Here is an 18713-nt window from a genome sequence, read left to right on the forward strand (position 1 = left end):
CGCTCACCAACGCACCGCTGGCTAAGCGTGTGTATACTGGTCCTCATCCGGCTTGCCCTACCTGTACTTATCATCATCCTGTGGGGATTGCTTGCAGATACTGTGTGCACTGCAATATGTACGGCCACTTCACTGCCAACTGCCATACTGGTCCACGTCAAGCTCCAGCTCCAGCTCAAGGTCAAGCTCCTGCTCAACAAGCTCTACTTCCTGCTCCTCAAGGCCAACAAGCGGATCCTGCACCCGCGATCCACGCTAGAGCTTGCTTTGCGTGTGGTGATCCCAACCACTTCGCAAACATGTGCCCAAATCAAGTGGTGAAGCAAGAGCCACAACAGCAGCAGCCCCAACAACTGCCTCAGCAGCAACAGCAGCCAGCAGCCCGCCGACGTGCTTTCAACATCAACGCCCGCCAGGCTCAAGCAGACAACAATGTGGTTAATGGTATGTTCCTTGTGAATGGTATATATGCTTCGTGTTTATTTGATACTGGAGTCGATAACTGTTTTGTATCGTTTGAATTCGAAAAGCTCCTTAATCGTAAGCGCGCCCATCTCCCCTCGACGTTCGATGTTGAAGTTGCCACTGGAAGAACCGTCGCTGTCAATTCTGTTCTTCGTGATTGTACTCTCGAACTCAACAATCACATCTTCCCTATCGACCTTATTCCAATGAAGCTTGGAAGTTTTGATGTCATAGTAGGCATGGATTTTCTTCGTGAAAATCGTGCTGAAGTATTTGCTTCGATAAGATGATTCGCTTCTCGCTCGCTAATGGTGATCAATTGTGTGTTTACGGTGAAGTCGCATCGAAGAAACTTCAACTCATGTCATATGTCCAGGCTAGCAAGTATCTCCGCAAGGAATACCAAGCTTTCTTGGCGCACATTGTAGTAGCGGAGAAAAAGGAAGTTAAGGAGATAGACAAGGTGCCTGTGGTTCATGATTTTCCTCTTGTCTTTCCTGATGATCTACCTGGTTTACCCCCAAGTCGTGATATTGATTTTCGTAACGACCTCATTCCTGGAGCAAATCCTGTTGCTAATTCTCCTTATCGCCTCGTCCGTCCAAAATGCGCGAACTCTCGAGTCAACTCCAGGAATTACTTAACAAAGGATTCATTCGCCCTAGTGTCTCTCCTTGGGGCGCGCCAGCTCTTTTAGTCAAAAAGGACGGGTCATTCCGGATGTGCATCGACTATAGGGAGTTGAATAAGCTGACTATCAAGAATCGCTATCCTTTGCCCCGAATCGATGATTTCTTTGATCAGTTACAAGGTGCTACGTGTTTCTCAAAGATCGATCTACGCTCAGGCTATCACCAGTTACGTATTCGGTATTCAGGAGGAAGATATACCAAAAACCGCTTTCCGAACCCGATACGGCCATTATGAATTCGTCGTAATGCCCTTTGGTTTAACCAACGCACCCGCGGTTTTCATGGATTTGATGAATCGCGTGTGAAAACCATTTCTTGACCGCTTTGTCATCGTATTTATCGATGATATCCTTATCTACTCGAAGTCGAAAACTGAACACTTGCAGTATCTACGTTTGGTTCTCGAGTAACTCCAAGGGAATCGACTCTATGCCAAGTTCTCTAAGTGTGAATTCTGGCTGGAGGAGGTTCAATTCCTCGGTCACATCATCAATAGTCAAGGTATACACGTTGACCCGCGCGAAGATCGAAGCTGTTAAGAGTTGGGTTACTCCAAAATCACCATCCGATGTTCGTTCGTTCCTCGGATTGGCGGGCTATTACTGTCGATTCATCGATGACTTCTCGAAAATCGTTGTCCCGCTTACTTCTCTGACGCATAAAGACAAGCCTTTTGTTTGGGGAACTGAACAAGAGACTGCCTTTCAAACTCTCAAGCTTATGCTCTGCAATGCTCCCGTCCTCGCTTTACCTGACGGAAACGATGACTTTGTTGTCTATTGCGATGCCTCGAACCTTGGTCTTGGTTATGTTCTCATGCAACGGGACAAGGTTATCGCCTACGCATCCCGTCAGCTCAAGATCCACGAGAAGAACTATACAACCCACGATCTCGAGCTTGGTGCAGTTGTTTTTGCGTTGAAAATTTGGCGACACTACCTTTACGGTACCAAGTATACGGTCTTCACCGACCATAAGAGCTTACAACATATCCTCAGCCAAAAAGAACTGAATATGCGCCAACGTCGATGGGTGGAAGTGTGGAACTTCTCAACGATTACGACTGTGAGATCCGTTATCATCCTGGCAAAGCAAATGTCGTTGTCGACGCTCTAAGCCGACGAAGCTATTTGCATAGCGTTCGTAAGGTTCACGCCCAGCATCATCTCGAAACTCTTATCCGCGACGCTCAGCATGCTTGTTTCACCGAACGCACCTTGAAGAAGGAAAGGATTCTTAATGATGGCGCCCAGCTAGAGAATAAATCAAATGGGATATTCCATTATCTAGACCGAATTTGGATTCCCAAGCGTACCAACCTACGACAAATTCTGCTGGACGAAGCCTACAAGTCTCGATATTCTATTCATCCCGGTGCCGATAAAATGTACCAGGACCTGCGCTACAAGTACTGGTGGTCGGGCATGAAGAAAGATATCGCTCTCTACGTTTCGAAGTGCCTGTCTTGCTCGAAAGTCAAGGCCGAGCACCAAAGACCCTCTGGCTTACTCGTCCAACCCGAGATCCCTATGTGTAAATGGGAGAGTATAGCTATGGACTTTATAACGAAACTCCCGCGCACGCCATCAGGTCACGACAGCATCTGGGTTGTCGTTGACCGTTTGACTAAATCGGCTCATTTTCTGCCGATACGAGAAGATTTTAAGGTAGAAAAATTAGCCCGAATCTACACCGACGAGATCATTTGTCGACATGGGACGCCTCGTGACATCATTTCTAACCGTGCTGGTCGGTTTACCTCGCGTCTTTGGGAAACATTTTAATCTGCTCTCGGCACTACGCTTAATCTAAGTACCGCTTTCCATCCCCCAAACTGACGGTTAGACTGAAAGAACGATTCGTACCCTTGAAGACATGCTTCGCTCGTGTGTCATAGATTTCGGTGGTAATTGGGACGCGCACTTACCTTTAGTCGAATTCTCATACAATAACAGTTATCATTCTAGCATTCAAATGGCACCATTTGAGGCATTATACGGAAGAAAATGTCGATCGCCTATTGTGTGGCATGAGATTGGAGATGCGCAAATAACCGGTCCTGAGCTGCTGCAAGAAACGACTGACAAAATCCTCCAAATTCGAGACAACTCGCTGAAAGCTCAGAGTCGTCAGAAAAGTTACGCCGATAGACGTCGCAAGCCCCTTGAATTTGACGTTGGCGATCATGTACTCCTAAAGGTTTCACCTTGGAAAGGTGTGATCAGATTCGGCAAGAAAGGAAAGCTCGCGCCTAGATATGTTGGACACTTTAAGATTCTGGAAAGGATCGGTAAAGTGGCCTACAGACTCGAACTACCAGAGGAACTTAGCAACGTCCACCCGACTTTCCATGTTTCGAACCTCAGAAAGTGTCTGCCCGAGCAGGATTTACAAGTGCCACTTGAGGATTCACAAGCAGACGAAACATTACACTTCATGGAGAAGCCTGCCGAGATCATGGACCAAGAAACCAAGAAGCTCAGGCGCTCACGCAATCCCATTGTGAAGGTTCGCTGGGAACGCAAACGCGGCGCAGAGTTCACCTGGGAACTCGAAAGTGACATGAAGGCGAAGTACCTGTAGTTGTTTGTTACAGCTAAGGGCTAATTTCGGGACGAAATTCCCTTAAGACGGGGAGGCTGTAACACCCCGTGTTTCGAAAGTCAAAGTACAAGTCAAAGTCAAAGTCAAAGGAAGAAAAGATTGCTAATTGTGATCTGTCACTCCTTGCTTAATTACTGATTTGTACTTCTTGACTTGTAATCGAATCTTTTATTTTATCGCTTTAGTTGTATTATGTGGAGTAAATGCTAATAATCGAGGTTTAATCGCATGTTTTATCGCTTTTCGCTAATCGCATCGCAATTGCATTCGCAACTCGAATTATGCGTTCTGGATATTGTTTTACGTGTGTGTGCTATTTATGTGTTACTTGTGCATGTTTACTTATGTTTTGTGGGGATTATTCGAAAACGCAATCGCAACTCTATCACAATCGCAGTCTAATCGCAAACGCTAAACGCAAGGTTATTTAGGATGATTGTATGTTAGATATAGTATTTGTGTGGTTATTATTAATCTATCGCATCGCTCAATCGATAATCGGTTAAACGCATCGCAACGCTCAACACGCGAAACGAAACGCCAAAAACCAATTCGCTGGAGCCACTCGATCGAATGACCATTCGATCGAATGGTTATCCGAACGGATGACCATCCGATCGGATGGCCATCCGATCGGAGTGACATCCGATCCGCATACCAGCTCCTCTTTCCCTTTTTGGCAACCTATAAATACCACCTGTCACATCACATCAATGATGTGACAGCTCTCTCATTCGACCAGCACGCTCAGGCCCTCTTTTCTCTCGATTTCTCGCGATTCTTGTAAGTTTCTACTTCAAAACTTGTACTTCTATGATCTATACGCACTTCTTCATCATTTTCACCTTTGAATCTTAGCTTTTAACCGTGAAATCAGCGGATTTGAGGTGTTCTAGGGTGATGTCATCATGGAGTTCTTATGAACTTCAAGTTTTGGCCTCATTCCACCAAGAACAACTCAGATCTGAAGGATTTCCACATGATCTAACATGGTTTTCACATAGATCTAAACATTATCAAAGTTAAAAGGATTGAAAGATGCTTTTCCAATCTTCTTTCAACTCTTTTACACTTAATGCACTCAAAACCGATAGAATCGGAGTTCATCCAGGCCTTCTACTCTTCTCTAGTGATGTGTCGGTTTGAGATCTAATTCCTATCAACGAGACAACCGATTTCGGGTTGAACATGAAACAACCCGTCACGAACAGTTAACTGATTAGATTAGGGTGATTCCCGTTCGATCGGATAACCTGGGTCTGAATGGAGTTCCCGTTGTTTAACACGTTGTCATACCATCTCAAGCAAGCCGCAAAACTGTTAAACTTTTCAAAATAATCAAGTTTCAAGATGGTCAAATCGTTGGGACAGATTGCCGTCCAATCGGATTGCCATCCGATCGGATTGCCATCCGATCGAAAGACAATCCGATCGGATTGCATTTGGACTCCAACACTTAAACTTTTTATAATTTTCAAGGTTCATCAGTTTCTAACGGATTGCCATCCGATCGGAAGACCATCCGAACGAATGATAATCCTGCTGTGAACTTGTTCTTTGAGAAATACCTAAGCCGGATGGATCGTCATCCGATCGATCTGTCATTCGAACGAACGACTTGAAAGGTAGAGATACTTCTCCCTTCAATCCAAGAGAGTGTTTATTTACTAAACAAGATCTGTGAGTATACTCGATCTCTTTTTATCTTTACGTACTTTCGGGTGTTACATACGTTACTTATTCAAATCACAATCGACACACAACGCAAACACTATTTACACGCTGACCGTTAATGCATGTTACGTGTTATTCGATGAATGCTTGTATGTTATGTTTACATAGTGATTATTGCCTGACACCTTAGCAACGATAGTACTATAGTTTGGACTCAGCACCTGCCGTGGACAGGGGTTGTTAAGGGCTTTACTTCACGTGTCCCAGTGCGGATATGTGTTGCGCATTCTATAACTCGCAGTCACGTTTGTGCATATTTCATTGTCGATAATCTACTAGCTTTCACTTTTCTACATGTTACATGCTGGTTATGTGTAAACGATTTCGAACTCTATTATATTATTAAACTTGTATGCTCACCTTTACACTATGTGTATAAACTCTATTTTAATGTATGTGATAGGTGTATGAATGCTTAGGATGCTGTGCTCTTGCTTTTGTGGAATCGAGTAGGAGAGTCTAGAAACAAAGACAATTTATTTATTTTGAGTTGTCGGAACAATGATTTGCCTAGAGAAATCTATGTCTGTAATAATTGTTTTACTTGATGGGTTATGGTATGGGACATAATATTAACTATCCGGTAATTTAGTTGTTATGGAATTTCTCTTGGACAATCTGTTTCGCTCAGTGCCACGCCTCGATGTTTCCGTCATCGGTTGGGGTGTGACACCTAGGGCTTAGCTTTCCCCTTTTGATGAATCTTACCACTCCTTTCCAAGGAGAAAATTTTAATAACACCTTGTCTCCTACTTGAAATTCCAACGGTTTTCGCCTGTTATCAGCATAACTCTTTTGTCGATCACATGCTGTTTTTAGTCGTTCCTTGACTTGAACAATCTTGTCGGTTGTTTCTTGCACTATCTCAGGTCCGGATAGTTGCTTTTCTGCAATTTCTGCCCAACAGACTGGAGTTCGGCACTTTCGTCCATAAAGTGCTTTAAATGGTGCAACATTGATACTAGTGTGATAACTGTTATTGTAAGAAAATTCTATTAATGGTAAATGATCGTCCCAGTTACCTCCAAAATCAATTACACAAGCTCTAAGCGTATCTTCCATTGTCTGAATTGTCCTTTCACTTTGTCCGTCCGTTTGAGGATGATAAGCAGTGCTTAGATTTAACTTGGTTCCCATTGCTTTTTGGAAACTTGTCCAAAAATGAGAGGTAAAACGACTATCTCTATCAGAAACAATTGATAAAGGAATTCCATGCAATGAAACAATTTCATTTACATAGAACTTAGCTAATTGTTCCATACTAAAAGTTTCCTCCATACGTAACAGGACGCATTTGGGTCCCACTCTATGGCGACTTACGAGAACTTGTGATGGATGAAGCGCACAAATCTCGCTACTCGGTACACCCTGGTTCGGACAAGATGTACCACGATATTAAAACTACGTATTGGTGGCCTAGCATGAAGGCCCACATAGCAACTTACGTCAGCAAGTGTTTGACTTGTGCGCGAGTCAAGACGGAATATCAGAAACCCTCAGGCCTACTCCAACAACCAGAGATACCACAATGGAAATGGGAGCAAATTTCCATGGATTTCGTTACTGGCCTACCTAGATCACAACGCGGAAACGATACTATCTGGGTGATCGTGGATCGACTCACAAAATCCGCACACTTTTTGACAATTAAGGAGACGGATAAATTCTCCACTTTAGCGGAAATATACCTCAAGGAAGTTGTTTCGAGGCACGGGGTGCCCACCTCTATCATCTCTGATCGAGATGCACGTTTTACTTCGGAACTGTGGCAAGCAATGCACAAGTCTTTTGGCTCACGATTAGATATGAGCACAGCGTATCACCCACAGACGGACGGGCAGTCCGAGCGCACTATTCAGACCCTAGAAGACATGCTTCGTGCTTGTGTGATCGACTTTGGCAACAGCTGGGAAAGGCATCTGCCACTCGTGGAATTCTCGTATAATAACAGCTACCACACCAGCATTAAAGCTGCTCCGTTTGAGGCATTGTACGGACGTAAATGCCGGTCACCTCTCTGTTGGGCAGAGGTGGGGGATAGTCAAATCACTGGTCCGGAACATGTGGTAGACACTACTGAGCGGATTGCTCAAATACGACAACGCATGGCGGCCGCTCGAGACCGTCAGAAGGCCTACGCCGATAAGGGCAGGAAACCACTTGAGCTCCAGGTTGGGGAGCGGGTATTACTCAAAGTTTCACCCTGGAAGGGTGTGGTTCGTTTTGGTAAACGAGGCAAACTCAACCCACGATACGTTGGACCTTTCGAAATCATTGAGAAAATAGGCAAGGTGGCCTACAGACTGAACTTACCAGCAGAACTCGGTGCAGTTCACAATGTTTTCCATGTGTCGAATCTGAAGAAGTGTCTGTCAGATGAGACCCACGTAGTTCCTCTGAAGGAACTCACGATCGACGAACAGTTGAAATTCGTCGAAGAACCAGTCGAAATCACGGACCGGGATGTTAAGGTCCTCAAGAGCACTAGAATACCTCTCGTTCGAGTTCGTTGGAACTCACGTCGCGGCCCAGAGTTCACCTGGGAGCGCGAAGATCGGATGAAACAAAAGTATCCCCAACTGTTTGCAAACGATACAACCACTACTGAGGCTGAAGCTACGGAATTTCGGGACGAAATTCCAGATCAACGGGGGGAGGATGTGACACCCCAGGAAAACCGGGAAAACCATACAACTTGACTAGCTTCCTCAGTGAGTGCCATCAAATTTCGGGACGAAATTTCTTTCAACTTGGGGATGATGTGACAACTCGAAATTTAGAACCTTTCGTTGTGTCTTGATGTAACATGCTTGTACGTTATGTGATTAGTTGACATGTTTGGTGCAATGATATATGTGAACATCTTATGTGAACTACATGTTATATTATGTGTATGCGTGTATGTGTATGAACCGAAACAACAAGGACCCGACTCGAGACCATGTGGTCTCGAGTGAACATAACCGATTTGGGCCTTTGGGCCGTGACCTCCTTAACCGGCTAGTAAGCCCTTTAGGGTGCACCTTGTGGAACTAGTATATATAGCATACTCCTTGCCAACCTTGTCACTCTTTGGGCAACCACACTCACACTCCTACACACACACTCTCACTAGAACCCTAAGAACACAAACACACATCATTTTCGGATCCAATCGGTTAGCACTAGGATTTTCGGCTCAAGCTTGGAAATCGACACTTGGAGTTCACCTTTCCTACCTCTTAACCGGTTAGTGATTCTTATTGTGTTTGTGCTTGGATTGATGATTATGACATTATGGTTGTTTGCTAAGTTGTTGCACATGAAATGATTGTTTATGATAAAAATGTTACTTGAAAGAAAATAGCTACTTGTTGAACAAAGGATGATGATATTATGTGCATGATTGTGATAAATCGGTTAACATATATTATATGGTGAGTTGTGATATTTTGTGTCTAAATGAAGTTTGAACCACTAGTAATCGATGTTCATAAAACCGGTTTGCACTTGGCATGTAATCGGATTAGTATAAAAACCGAGCTTGTGGTGTTATGCTAAATGTTTTGATGCTTGTTCATAATTTTGGTAGAATAAGGGTTGAATGTGTTATGAATATGTTTTGAATGTTTGAAGAACATGAAGAACTACTTGAATATGTTTTGAATGTGGTTTGAATATTTGAAACCTGCATTGTTTGATCCATTTTGGGTAAATATTAGACAACAAAACATGTTTAGTGGATAGTACATAATTCTGCATGAATTCTATTGGATAGTACAATCTGTGCAGAATCAGCAACTGTTGGGGAGTCGAGACCCCTGGTTGCGACTCGAAACCTCCACGTTGCGACACCAGTTGCGAGTCGAGAACACCTGGTTACGACTCGCAACCATAACATGACAAGCCGAGACCACAGGTTGCGACACAGGTTACGAGTCCCGTTGCGACTCGAGACCTTAGCATGATCAGCCGAAACCATGGTTGCGACATAAGTTGTGACTCGCAACCACCTATGATCAGCACAAACAGCATGACTCGAAACCATGCTTGCGAGTCCGGTTGCGACTCGAGACTACGCTTAGTGGGCTTGCTTAGTTATGGGCCTAAGTTAGTGGGGCCGGGCTTATGGACTTCTGTATTACTGTTGACACGTTGTTTTGGGCCTGTAATCACGAGCCCAACTGTTAGGGCCTCACACTTAGACTCTGGATTGTATGTGATTGTTAACTGTGAAAATTGTTGTGAACTATCGATGAACTGCCATACTAGAACTTGTATGCCATGACTACTACTTGTACGTGCACTGCTTGATTTGAATCTGATTATAAGTGGTATCTATGTTAGGACGTAATTGACTACTTGCGACTTGATTGACCTTTCTGTGTTACTACCGAGCAAATCAAGGTGAGTTCACACCCTCTACAAAGCATGGGATTCCCTGGGTTGGGAACGGGGTTAAGGAACGTGGATTCCTCGTCCTCCTTGGGTAGGACAGCTATGGTTCAGGAATGTGATTCCTCGTCCGGATGGACGGATAACTCGTACTAGACTAAAACTCTATCACGAAGTCCCTCCTTTTTGTATCGACTTAATCGCCAGGCCAATGGCGAGCGGGTCATTAGTTAGATAGTGCTATTTAGGTCTGACAAACCTCACACCGTGCCGCAGAGGACGGGCGTGAACTAATGGATCTGGGGCACGTCAATGATGATAGACATTGATGGTTTTCAGGGCACATAAACATGACTACAGTCAGCAGTCGATACGGTAACGAGTCTAGTGTACGCATGGGGTAGCCCCCACGGCCGAAATGCCTGATAACTAACATGGGGTAGCCCCCACGGCTGGAATGCCGGAGTAACTGGGAATGAACAAGTCACGTTTTTAAACTATGGGGTAACCCCCCACGGCAGGATGCCAGTTAAAGGAAACTGTTTTCGAAACAACTAAAACGAACACCCAACTGTGAACTCACTCAACTAGTTGTTGACTCGTTACTACATGCTTTGCAGAACCATAGGTACTCAGCTGGAGCCTGCATGGAGGAGAGTCGTTGTGGGACACAGATTGCTGCGTGCCATGTTCTATTTGAAAACATTTGAACTTATGTTATAACTTTAAACTTATGCTTCCGCTTGCAACTTAAACCTTGTTTGTTTGAAACACCAATCGTATTGGTTAAACTTTTATAACTGTTTATATGCTTGTTCGGTATGATTGGTGGCTGGATCCTGGTCAGTCACGCCTCCAAGCGGTAGTACTCCGCAGGTGGGATTTTGGGGGTGTGACATATGGAATCTCCAAATTCCATATGTTCCTTGTTCTAATTCCTTAATCATTCCTTTCAACTTTTCAGTATCATCCTTGATTACTGATTCTTGTGCTTTCCTGATCTGTTCGTTTAAATCTATCTGTAGATTTAATTTAAGAGAACACACTCTTTTTGGCTTTTCGTGATACTTTCGACTTAAAGCATCAACAACTACATTTGCCTTTCCTGCATGACACTGGATATTAGAATCATAATCACTAAGTATTTCCATCCAGCGTCCTTGTCTCATGTTCAACACCTTTTGCCCGAAAACATATCTTAAACTCTTATGATCGGTGAAAATAGCAAACTTACTACCGTAAAGGTAATGTCTCCAAATTTTAAGGGCAAAAATTATGGCTCGTAATTCCAAATCATGAGTTGAATAATTCTCTTCATGATTTTTAAGTTGTCTAGATGCATAGGCTATAACCTTTTGACGTTGCATCAACACACATCCATAACCTAACTTAGAAGTGTCACAATAGACTACAAAGTCTTCAGTTCCTTCTGGTAACGCTAGTATGGGTGCGTTGGTTAATCTTTGCTTAAGAATTCTAAAGGCTTCTTCTTGTTTTGGTCCCCATTCAAACTTAACAGATTTACAGGTTAACTTAGTTAAGGGAATGGCTATTCTAGAAAAATCTCGAATAAGTCTTCTATAATAACCGGCTAATCCTAGGAAACTTCTAACCTCGGTTGGTGATTCAGGGGTTTTCCATTTGGTAATTGCCTCAATCTTTGTGGGATCCACATGAATTCCTTCATGATTGACTAAATGCCCAAGAAATTGTACTTCCTCTAACCAAAACTCACATTTCGAAAACTTTGCATAAAGCTTTTGTTTTCTCAATAAACTTAGGAGTGCATGCAGATGTGCTGCATGTTCCTCTTTACTCTTAGAGTAAATGAGAATATCATCTATAAAAACAATTATGAATTTATCCAAATATGGCTTACATATTCGGTTCATCATGTCCATAAATGCGGCGGGGGCATTGGTTAAACTAAATGGCATGACAGTGAATTCATAATGGCCATACCTTGTTCTAAAAGCGGTCTTAGGAATGTCCTCTTCCTGTACCTTTAATTGATGATATCCTGAATGTAAATCAATCTTAGAGAAAAATCGAGCTCCTTGCAACTGATCAAACAAATCATCGATTCTCGGTAATGGGTACCAATTTTTAATCGTGACTTTGTTCAATTCACGGTAATCAATGCACATACGCATCGACCCGTCTTTCTTTTTGACGAACAATATCGGTGCTCCCCATGGCGATGAACTTGGCTCTATGAATCCTTTCTCCAACAATTCGTCTAACTGCTTCTTCAGTTCTTGCATTTCTGCGGGTGCCAATCAGTAAGGGGCTTTGGAGATTGGTGTTGTCCCTGGTAGCAGATGGATTCTAAATTCAACTTCCCTGTCTGGCGGTAGTCCAGGTAATTCTTCTGGAAACACATCTGGAAACTGAGATACTACTGGAATATCTTTCAGTTCTTTTCCTTTAGTGTTAATGATTATGGAAATCAGATACACTGATGATCCATTTCTTACATAACTAGCTGTTTTCATTACAGAGATGAATTTTGTGGATCTAGACGGCTTATCTCCTTTAATTGTGATCTTTTCACCTCTTGGTGAATTTACTTGGATTGACTTTTGATCACATAGAATACTAGCTTTATTGGCTATTAACCAATCCATTCCTAATACAACATCAAATCCTGCCAGATTCATTGGATAAAGGTTTGCAATAAACTTTTGATTTAAAAATTCTATTCTTGCTCCCTGCAAGATTTCGGTAATCTTAATGGTTTCCCCATTGTTGTCTCTACTAGACATTCTTGTGGGAGTTTAGTTAATGGTTGATTGAGAAGTTTGCAAAATGAAGTATTAATAAAACTTTGTTTCGCACCAGAGTCAAATAATACTTTAGCAAAAATATCATTAACTAAAAACGTACCGGAAATCACGTCCGGAATCATCTTGGCTTCTTCTGCAGTCAGAACAAATGCTCTAGCATTTTTGGTATTCTTGTTGTTCATGGCTGGAGCTAGTTTCGGACAGTGTGGCTTGATGTGACCTTTTTCTCCACAGTTGAAGCACACTCCATTACTAGGTTTCTTCCTACAATCCTCTTCCTTGTGTCCTGGTATCTTGCAGAAGTTGCAGTATGTGGAGCATTTTCCTGAATTCTTCTTCTTGCAGGCCTTACAGTAAGGTGCAGAGGTAGAACCTATATTTTTCCCACGATTAGAATTTCCATAACGAAATTCCTGGGTAAGCCTTTGAGCTAGGTTCCTCCTCTGGTCCTCTTCTCGTGTACGCACTAATTCATCAGTCAAGGTATTTTCTAATTCTACAACTTCTTCTATAGTTTGAGGTCTAGTTGCCTTGACTACATGCTTGATTTCGCTGATTAATCCCCAGATGTAACGGGAGATTAATACAGGTTCGAGTGATGCAAGGATTGGCACTATTCTAGCATATTTAAAGAAAGTAGTAGTTAACACTTACTATCTACTCCAGTCATTCTAAGGTTTAAGAACTTATTTGCTATCTGTTCTTTTTCATTGGGATGGCAGAATTTTCTTTCCACCATGTTCTTAAATTCCTCCCATTCCATATTGTAAACCCTGTCACTTCCCCTAGACTGGAGGATAGTGTTCCACCATTCTAAAGCTGAGTTCTTAAACAGATTGGAAGCAAACATTATCTTATCCTCTTCCGCACACTTGCTTATTTTTAAGACTGCCTCAGTCTTTTCTATCCAGCGTAAAGCTGCAATGGGTCATTCATTGCCTGAGAATTCTATTGGTTTACAAGACCAGAATCCTTTATAAGAACAACCATAAGACATGGTTCTTCTTCTTTTGGGAATGGGCACTTGAAGTATGGGTCCATTGTTTACGCTGTGTTCTGGTTCGGTAGGTCGTTTACTGCCATTATTACTTTTATTATTATCTGCTTCCTTAACCGTTTTGATGATATATGGCATTGCATCTATAATCCCTTGTGCCACTATGTGTTGGATGGCACTGTTATCCACTTGGTTTCCATTATTATTGTTATTCTGGTTATCGTTATTCTGGTTTTCCTGGTTCACTTCGTTGTCCATTTGAATTTTAAACAATCATATTAATATCACAAGACAATATCCAATACAAACAATCACATCACAAGCATATTGATCCAAAATCGTCGTCATTGCGACCTTTACTCTATTTTATATATTATGCGTCAAGTACAAACTAGAACTGAAATTTAAAATTACAATACTAATATATATCCGTAGCTATAGATATATATATATATATATGTTCAAACATACACACATATTATATATTATTATTATTATTACTACTACTACTACTGATAGGGGTTCATCCAAAAATCCATATTACGCTCGTCATATTTCCAGACGACTCGTTCCCCTATTTGTCTCATCCTCTCACTTCCTTCTAAAATCTCCTCACCAAAGGTTCGGAGTTCTTGCACATTCTCTGTGCTCATGGGTGGTGCAGGTGCTGGTATTGGGTTTGGGAACTGGGGCATGGGTACTTCGTAAGGGTAAGGATTTTCTAGAATTTCCCTGATATATTGATCGTTATCATAATAGGGGTCTAGAGGGTCCAGGTCTAGGTAGGCTGCTAGGTTTGGCATGGGTTCATCTGGTATTGGGTAGCGTTGTTGGTAATCCCTATGGTCGTCAAACCAGGGGTCATAGTCTGGGTCTGAGGGATGGGGTGTTGGTATTCTAGGTATTTCGGCTGGGTCAAAAGCAGGTGCTGGGATTTGGTTTTCTGGGTTGGCTTCAATTTCCATTGGTTGTGTGGGAAACAGTGGTAATGGCTGGGGTGCTATGAGTTGTTCCAGATTTGGATCGGCAGCTGTGGTTGCTAGTATATGGAAATTTGCTAGACTCCTATTGAGCATATCCTGAGTGTGAGCATTCGTTTCTCTATTCACAGCTACTACAACACGCTGCTGCTGAAGTTTTCTCATTCTTTTTCTACGTTCATGGGCTCCTCAGCTGAACCATCCTTTCTTCTTAGGAGGGAATGGGTCTTCAGATTGTGCTTTGAATACGAAAATCCTGTCTTCATTGTCAGCCGAATACCCTGAGAGGGTAGGCCGTGAAGAGGTGGCTTCGTCCCTAGGCAAGCTGGACATCTGACGGTAAGCGTCTGAAGGTCCTTGGTCGCTCGTATTGTAAAATAACAAATTGTCAAATAACACACAATAATAATATACAGATATGCACGTATCCATGTAAATTATTTCCTAACATATTGAATAATATTTTGGTGTCAGCAGAGCACTTCGGTGGCTGAATCAGTTGTTGTAGCTGTCACACCCCAACCGATGGCGGAATCATCAGGGCATGACACTGAGCGAAATAGATTGTCCAGAAGTTTCCATAACAATTATCATCACTATTCAGTTTAAACAACACGTCCCATACCGTGTCCTAAATAACAAACAAATTATTACAGATAACAACTAGTCAAATATTACGTTCCGACAACTCAGATTTAATTAAAACAAATAAATATTGTTCAAATGCTCCTAAAGACCCAGCCTGACAAGATCTAAAGACAACTATGCTCTAGTTGCTTTTCCCTGACAGACAACTATTTGTTGGGGGCCTCTAGAGCTTTATTCTAGCTTCGCTTTCCTAACAAGCAAACATCTTAAACACCTGTCACATATGTTAAAATAAAGTCAATACATATAATGTAAAGGTGAGCATACAAGTTTGATAATAGCATATAGAGTTCGAATAGTTTACGCATAACCAGCACGTACACAGAGGAAAACAAAGCATGTTAATTATCGACATGGACCTATCGATACCAGTGACTGCGGGTTGACCGTCCGAGACGGTTCGCAATACATGATTACCACCGTAATCCATGCAAGTAATTGTCCTTAACAACCCCCGTGTGAAAGGGTGCTGAGTCCAAACTATAGTACTACGTCGTTAAGGCAGGTAGACAACATTCCACGTGTAAACACAATCAACAAGCATTCATTTAGTCACGTAATACATGCATATTGGTTAGCGTTCAAATAGTTTGAGTAGTGTGATCGTTTGTGTTTTGATATAAGTAGCGTACGTAACACCCAAAAGTGCTAAAAGCAAAAAGGGATCGAGTATACTCACAGCGATTGATTGATGGATTGAAGGGAGCGCTTGAGAATAAGGTTAGCCTGAACAGTTCGATAGCATAACGATGAATACACGTAGAATGGAAACAAGTGTAAGTGGGTCGAACAGCAGGTTCGGTCGAACGGGTGGTTCGTTCGGCTGGACAATCCGTTTGGGCAGTCCGTTCGGCTGGACAATCCGATGAGTAATGTTATCAAACAGCTCGTTCGATCGAACATCACCTCGTTCAATACTATACTTCATGAGATTGTCAAAATGTGGGGCTGTATGCTAGCCGATCGGCTGGCCTGGCCGATCGGCTGGCGTGTCCGATCGGTTGGGCTGTTCGTTCGAACAGCCTAACCGTTCGGCCAGCATCCTGACCTGGTCGGCCTGTTCGTCTAACAGTTGGTTGTTCTGATTATTTGACGTTATATTGAGGTAGTTTGACAACGAGCTGAACCATGGAACCTTCGTTCTTACTTGTTTCCTCTACTCGGATAGGAATCACCCAAGTCCGGCCGGTAAACTGTTCGGAACGGTAGTTTAATGTTTAACACGAAATCGGTGAACCTCGTTGATAGAATCCGAATATTGAACCACTCATCCACTAGAATGTTTGGTGAGTTGACTCAAGCTCCGTTTCTACCGGTTTGAAGGCATTGAGTGTAAAAGAGTTGAAAGAAAGTTGGAAATCCTTCTTTCAAGCCTTCACCTCATGTAAATGTTTAGATCTTTGATAGATCTTAGCTTGTTTATGTGGAAATCGGTTAGATCCGAGCTATTCATGGTGGATTGAGGCCAAAACATGATGTTCTTGAAGAACACCATGATGACATCATCCAAGAATGCTTAGATCTTGATGATTTCACGGTTAGAAATCAAGATTTGAAAGATAGAAAGGTGTAGGAGCATGTTTTGATCAAGAAAATATACGATTTAGGATGAAAACTTACCGGAATTGGAAGAAATCTGAGAAAAGGTGAGGAGCACGAGCTGGTCGGTCAGAGAGTTTCCAAAAGTGGAAAGAATGACAATGACAGCTCTATTTATCGGCTCCAAAAGAGGAAAGGGCTGGCCGATCGGCCAGGCATCCCGATCGGACAGCCTGCTCGATCGAACAGTCTGTCCGATCGGCTGGGTTGTTCGATCGACTGACAGCCTGATCGATCCACAGCCTGGTTCGAGTGTTCGGTGCGACGATTTTCGATATTTCGGTTTCGATTGAAGACGATACGAGTACGGGAGAGTTTCCTATTCAAATTACTTTCAGTCCCAACTACTATATCTAACACACAATCACCTATATTTCATCCTATCCTTACGATACCATTCGTCGTAATTCGATTTCGATTGCATTCGATTTGAGTTTCGAGTTTTGATTCGAGTTTCGATTGATTTGATTGATCACCCCACAAAACATAAAGTAAACACGCACAGGTAACACATAAGGCACACACACACGTATAACAACAACCAAGTTCGTGTAATTCGAGATTCGAGTTCGATGGTAGTTAGATCGGTTTGATTACTGATTGATTAACTTTATCGCATTGTTACTTCCTACTATTCACAGTCGTAAATCGGGTTGCGTCGATCAAACATTCGATTACTTCGATTCTTTCTTGATTACTTACAGTAGCTCTGATACCACCTTCTGCCGCAACCCCCGTCCCCTAACTACCCGGGAACGGGCGGCCACGGCCAGTTTCAGTGGTATCGGTGTTTATCAGTTTGGCAGCGGAATTTACATCAGGGCCGTAGTTAGGAAATATTTTATCAGAGTAAAATACCACACTTTTATAATATTAAACATATGGGAGGATCCCAAGTTTCCAGTACACACATTTTCATAGGGATAAACCCTATTTTATTTAAATAAAAACATCTCTTTATTTAGGTAACTTTTATAGCCACTTTTCCAAGCCTTCAGTGCTGTCCAGCTGGCTTCTATTTGGCTTTCACATTTTGTTACCTGAAATGCGTTTAAAAACATTTTGTCAGTGGGAAATACTGGTGAGTGAATCCCGGTTTAATCAAGACAGGTAAAACCGTTTACAGCATTGAGGGCGGTCGCGCAATTACATTTGTTTAGCATTCTACCTTAATTACCACCCACGGTACTGTCAACCCGACTTGTGGTCATGTTACTACTCACAGTGTAGTAACAAATTTTGTATACAAAACCCCAACATACCGACGATAATTGTAGAATACAAATACTCAATCACTGTTTAATATAATGTAAATCATTTGAGATTTTGTAAAAACAGTTTGCAAAAAGGAGATTACTCACATTGCTATCTTAGGGTTTTCCTTTGTGATTTCCTACTGATTATCTATTAATTACACAATGTACACGCGTTAGTATTATAACCCAATATTTACATTAGTAATACCCTCCCCGAGACAGAATTTCAACGACTACGTCGGGCAGAACCTCGACAACCGTTACGGATTCCTAAATCAATCGTGCAGCGTACCTAATACGTAACCCGGGGTTATGATACTTACAACGAGGCAGAACTTCGTTATTTAGGGGGGTATAATGCCCGGAGATTATGCTTATACTACAGAAATTTAGAGAGAGAATTCGTTTTTGAACATCGGAAACTGAAGGCCGATGCTCCCAATTTATAGGAGCTGATTTCAAGTTCCTCGCGGCCCGCGTAAGCCGAAGGCTTAGCCTTCGCGGCCCGCGATGTAGAGTATATAGGGTTTAGCTTGGCCCGGTCATTGGACTGACCACACCCTTCCAAGGTGATACGT

At 42.5% G+C, this 18713-nt stretch overlaps 1 protein-coding gene across 1 annotated transcript in view; it reads left to right on the plus strand.

Annotated features, from left to right (window-relative positions):
- The first annotated feature begins 2185 nt into the window (after window positions 1-2185).
- LOC110926467 overlaps window positions 2186-18713 on the plus strand; it is a 44425-nt gene continuing 27897 nt past the window's right edge. Inside the window, exon 1 of the mRNA XM_022170229.2 lies at window positions 2186-2222. Within this exon, the coding sequence (XP_022025921.2) occupies window positions 2186-2222 (37 nt within the window). The remainder of the gene's footprint in view (window positions 2223-18713) is intronic.

Source organism: Helianthus annuus, chromosome 17, assembly GCF_002127325.2.
Source record: "Helianthus annuus cultivar XRQ/B chromosome 17, HanXRQr2.0-SUNRISE, whole genome shotgun sequence".
Taxonomy (NCBI): Eukaryota; Viridiplantae; Streptophyta; class Magnoliopsida; order Asterales; family Asteraceae; genus Helianthus; species Helianthus annuus.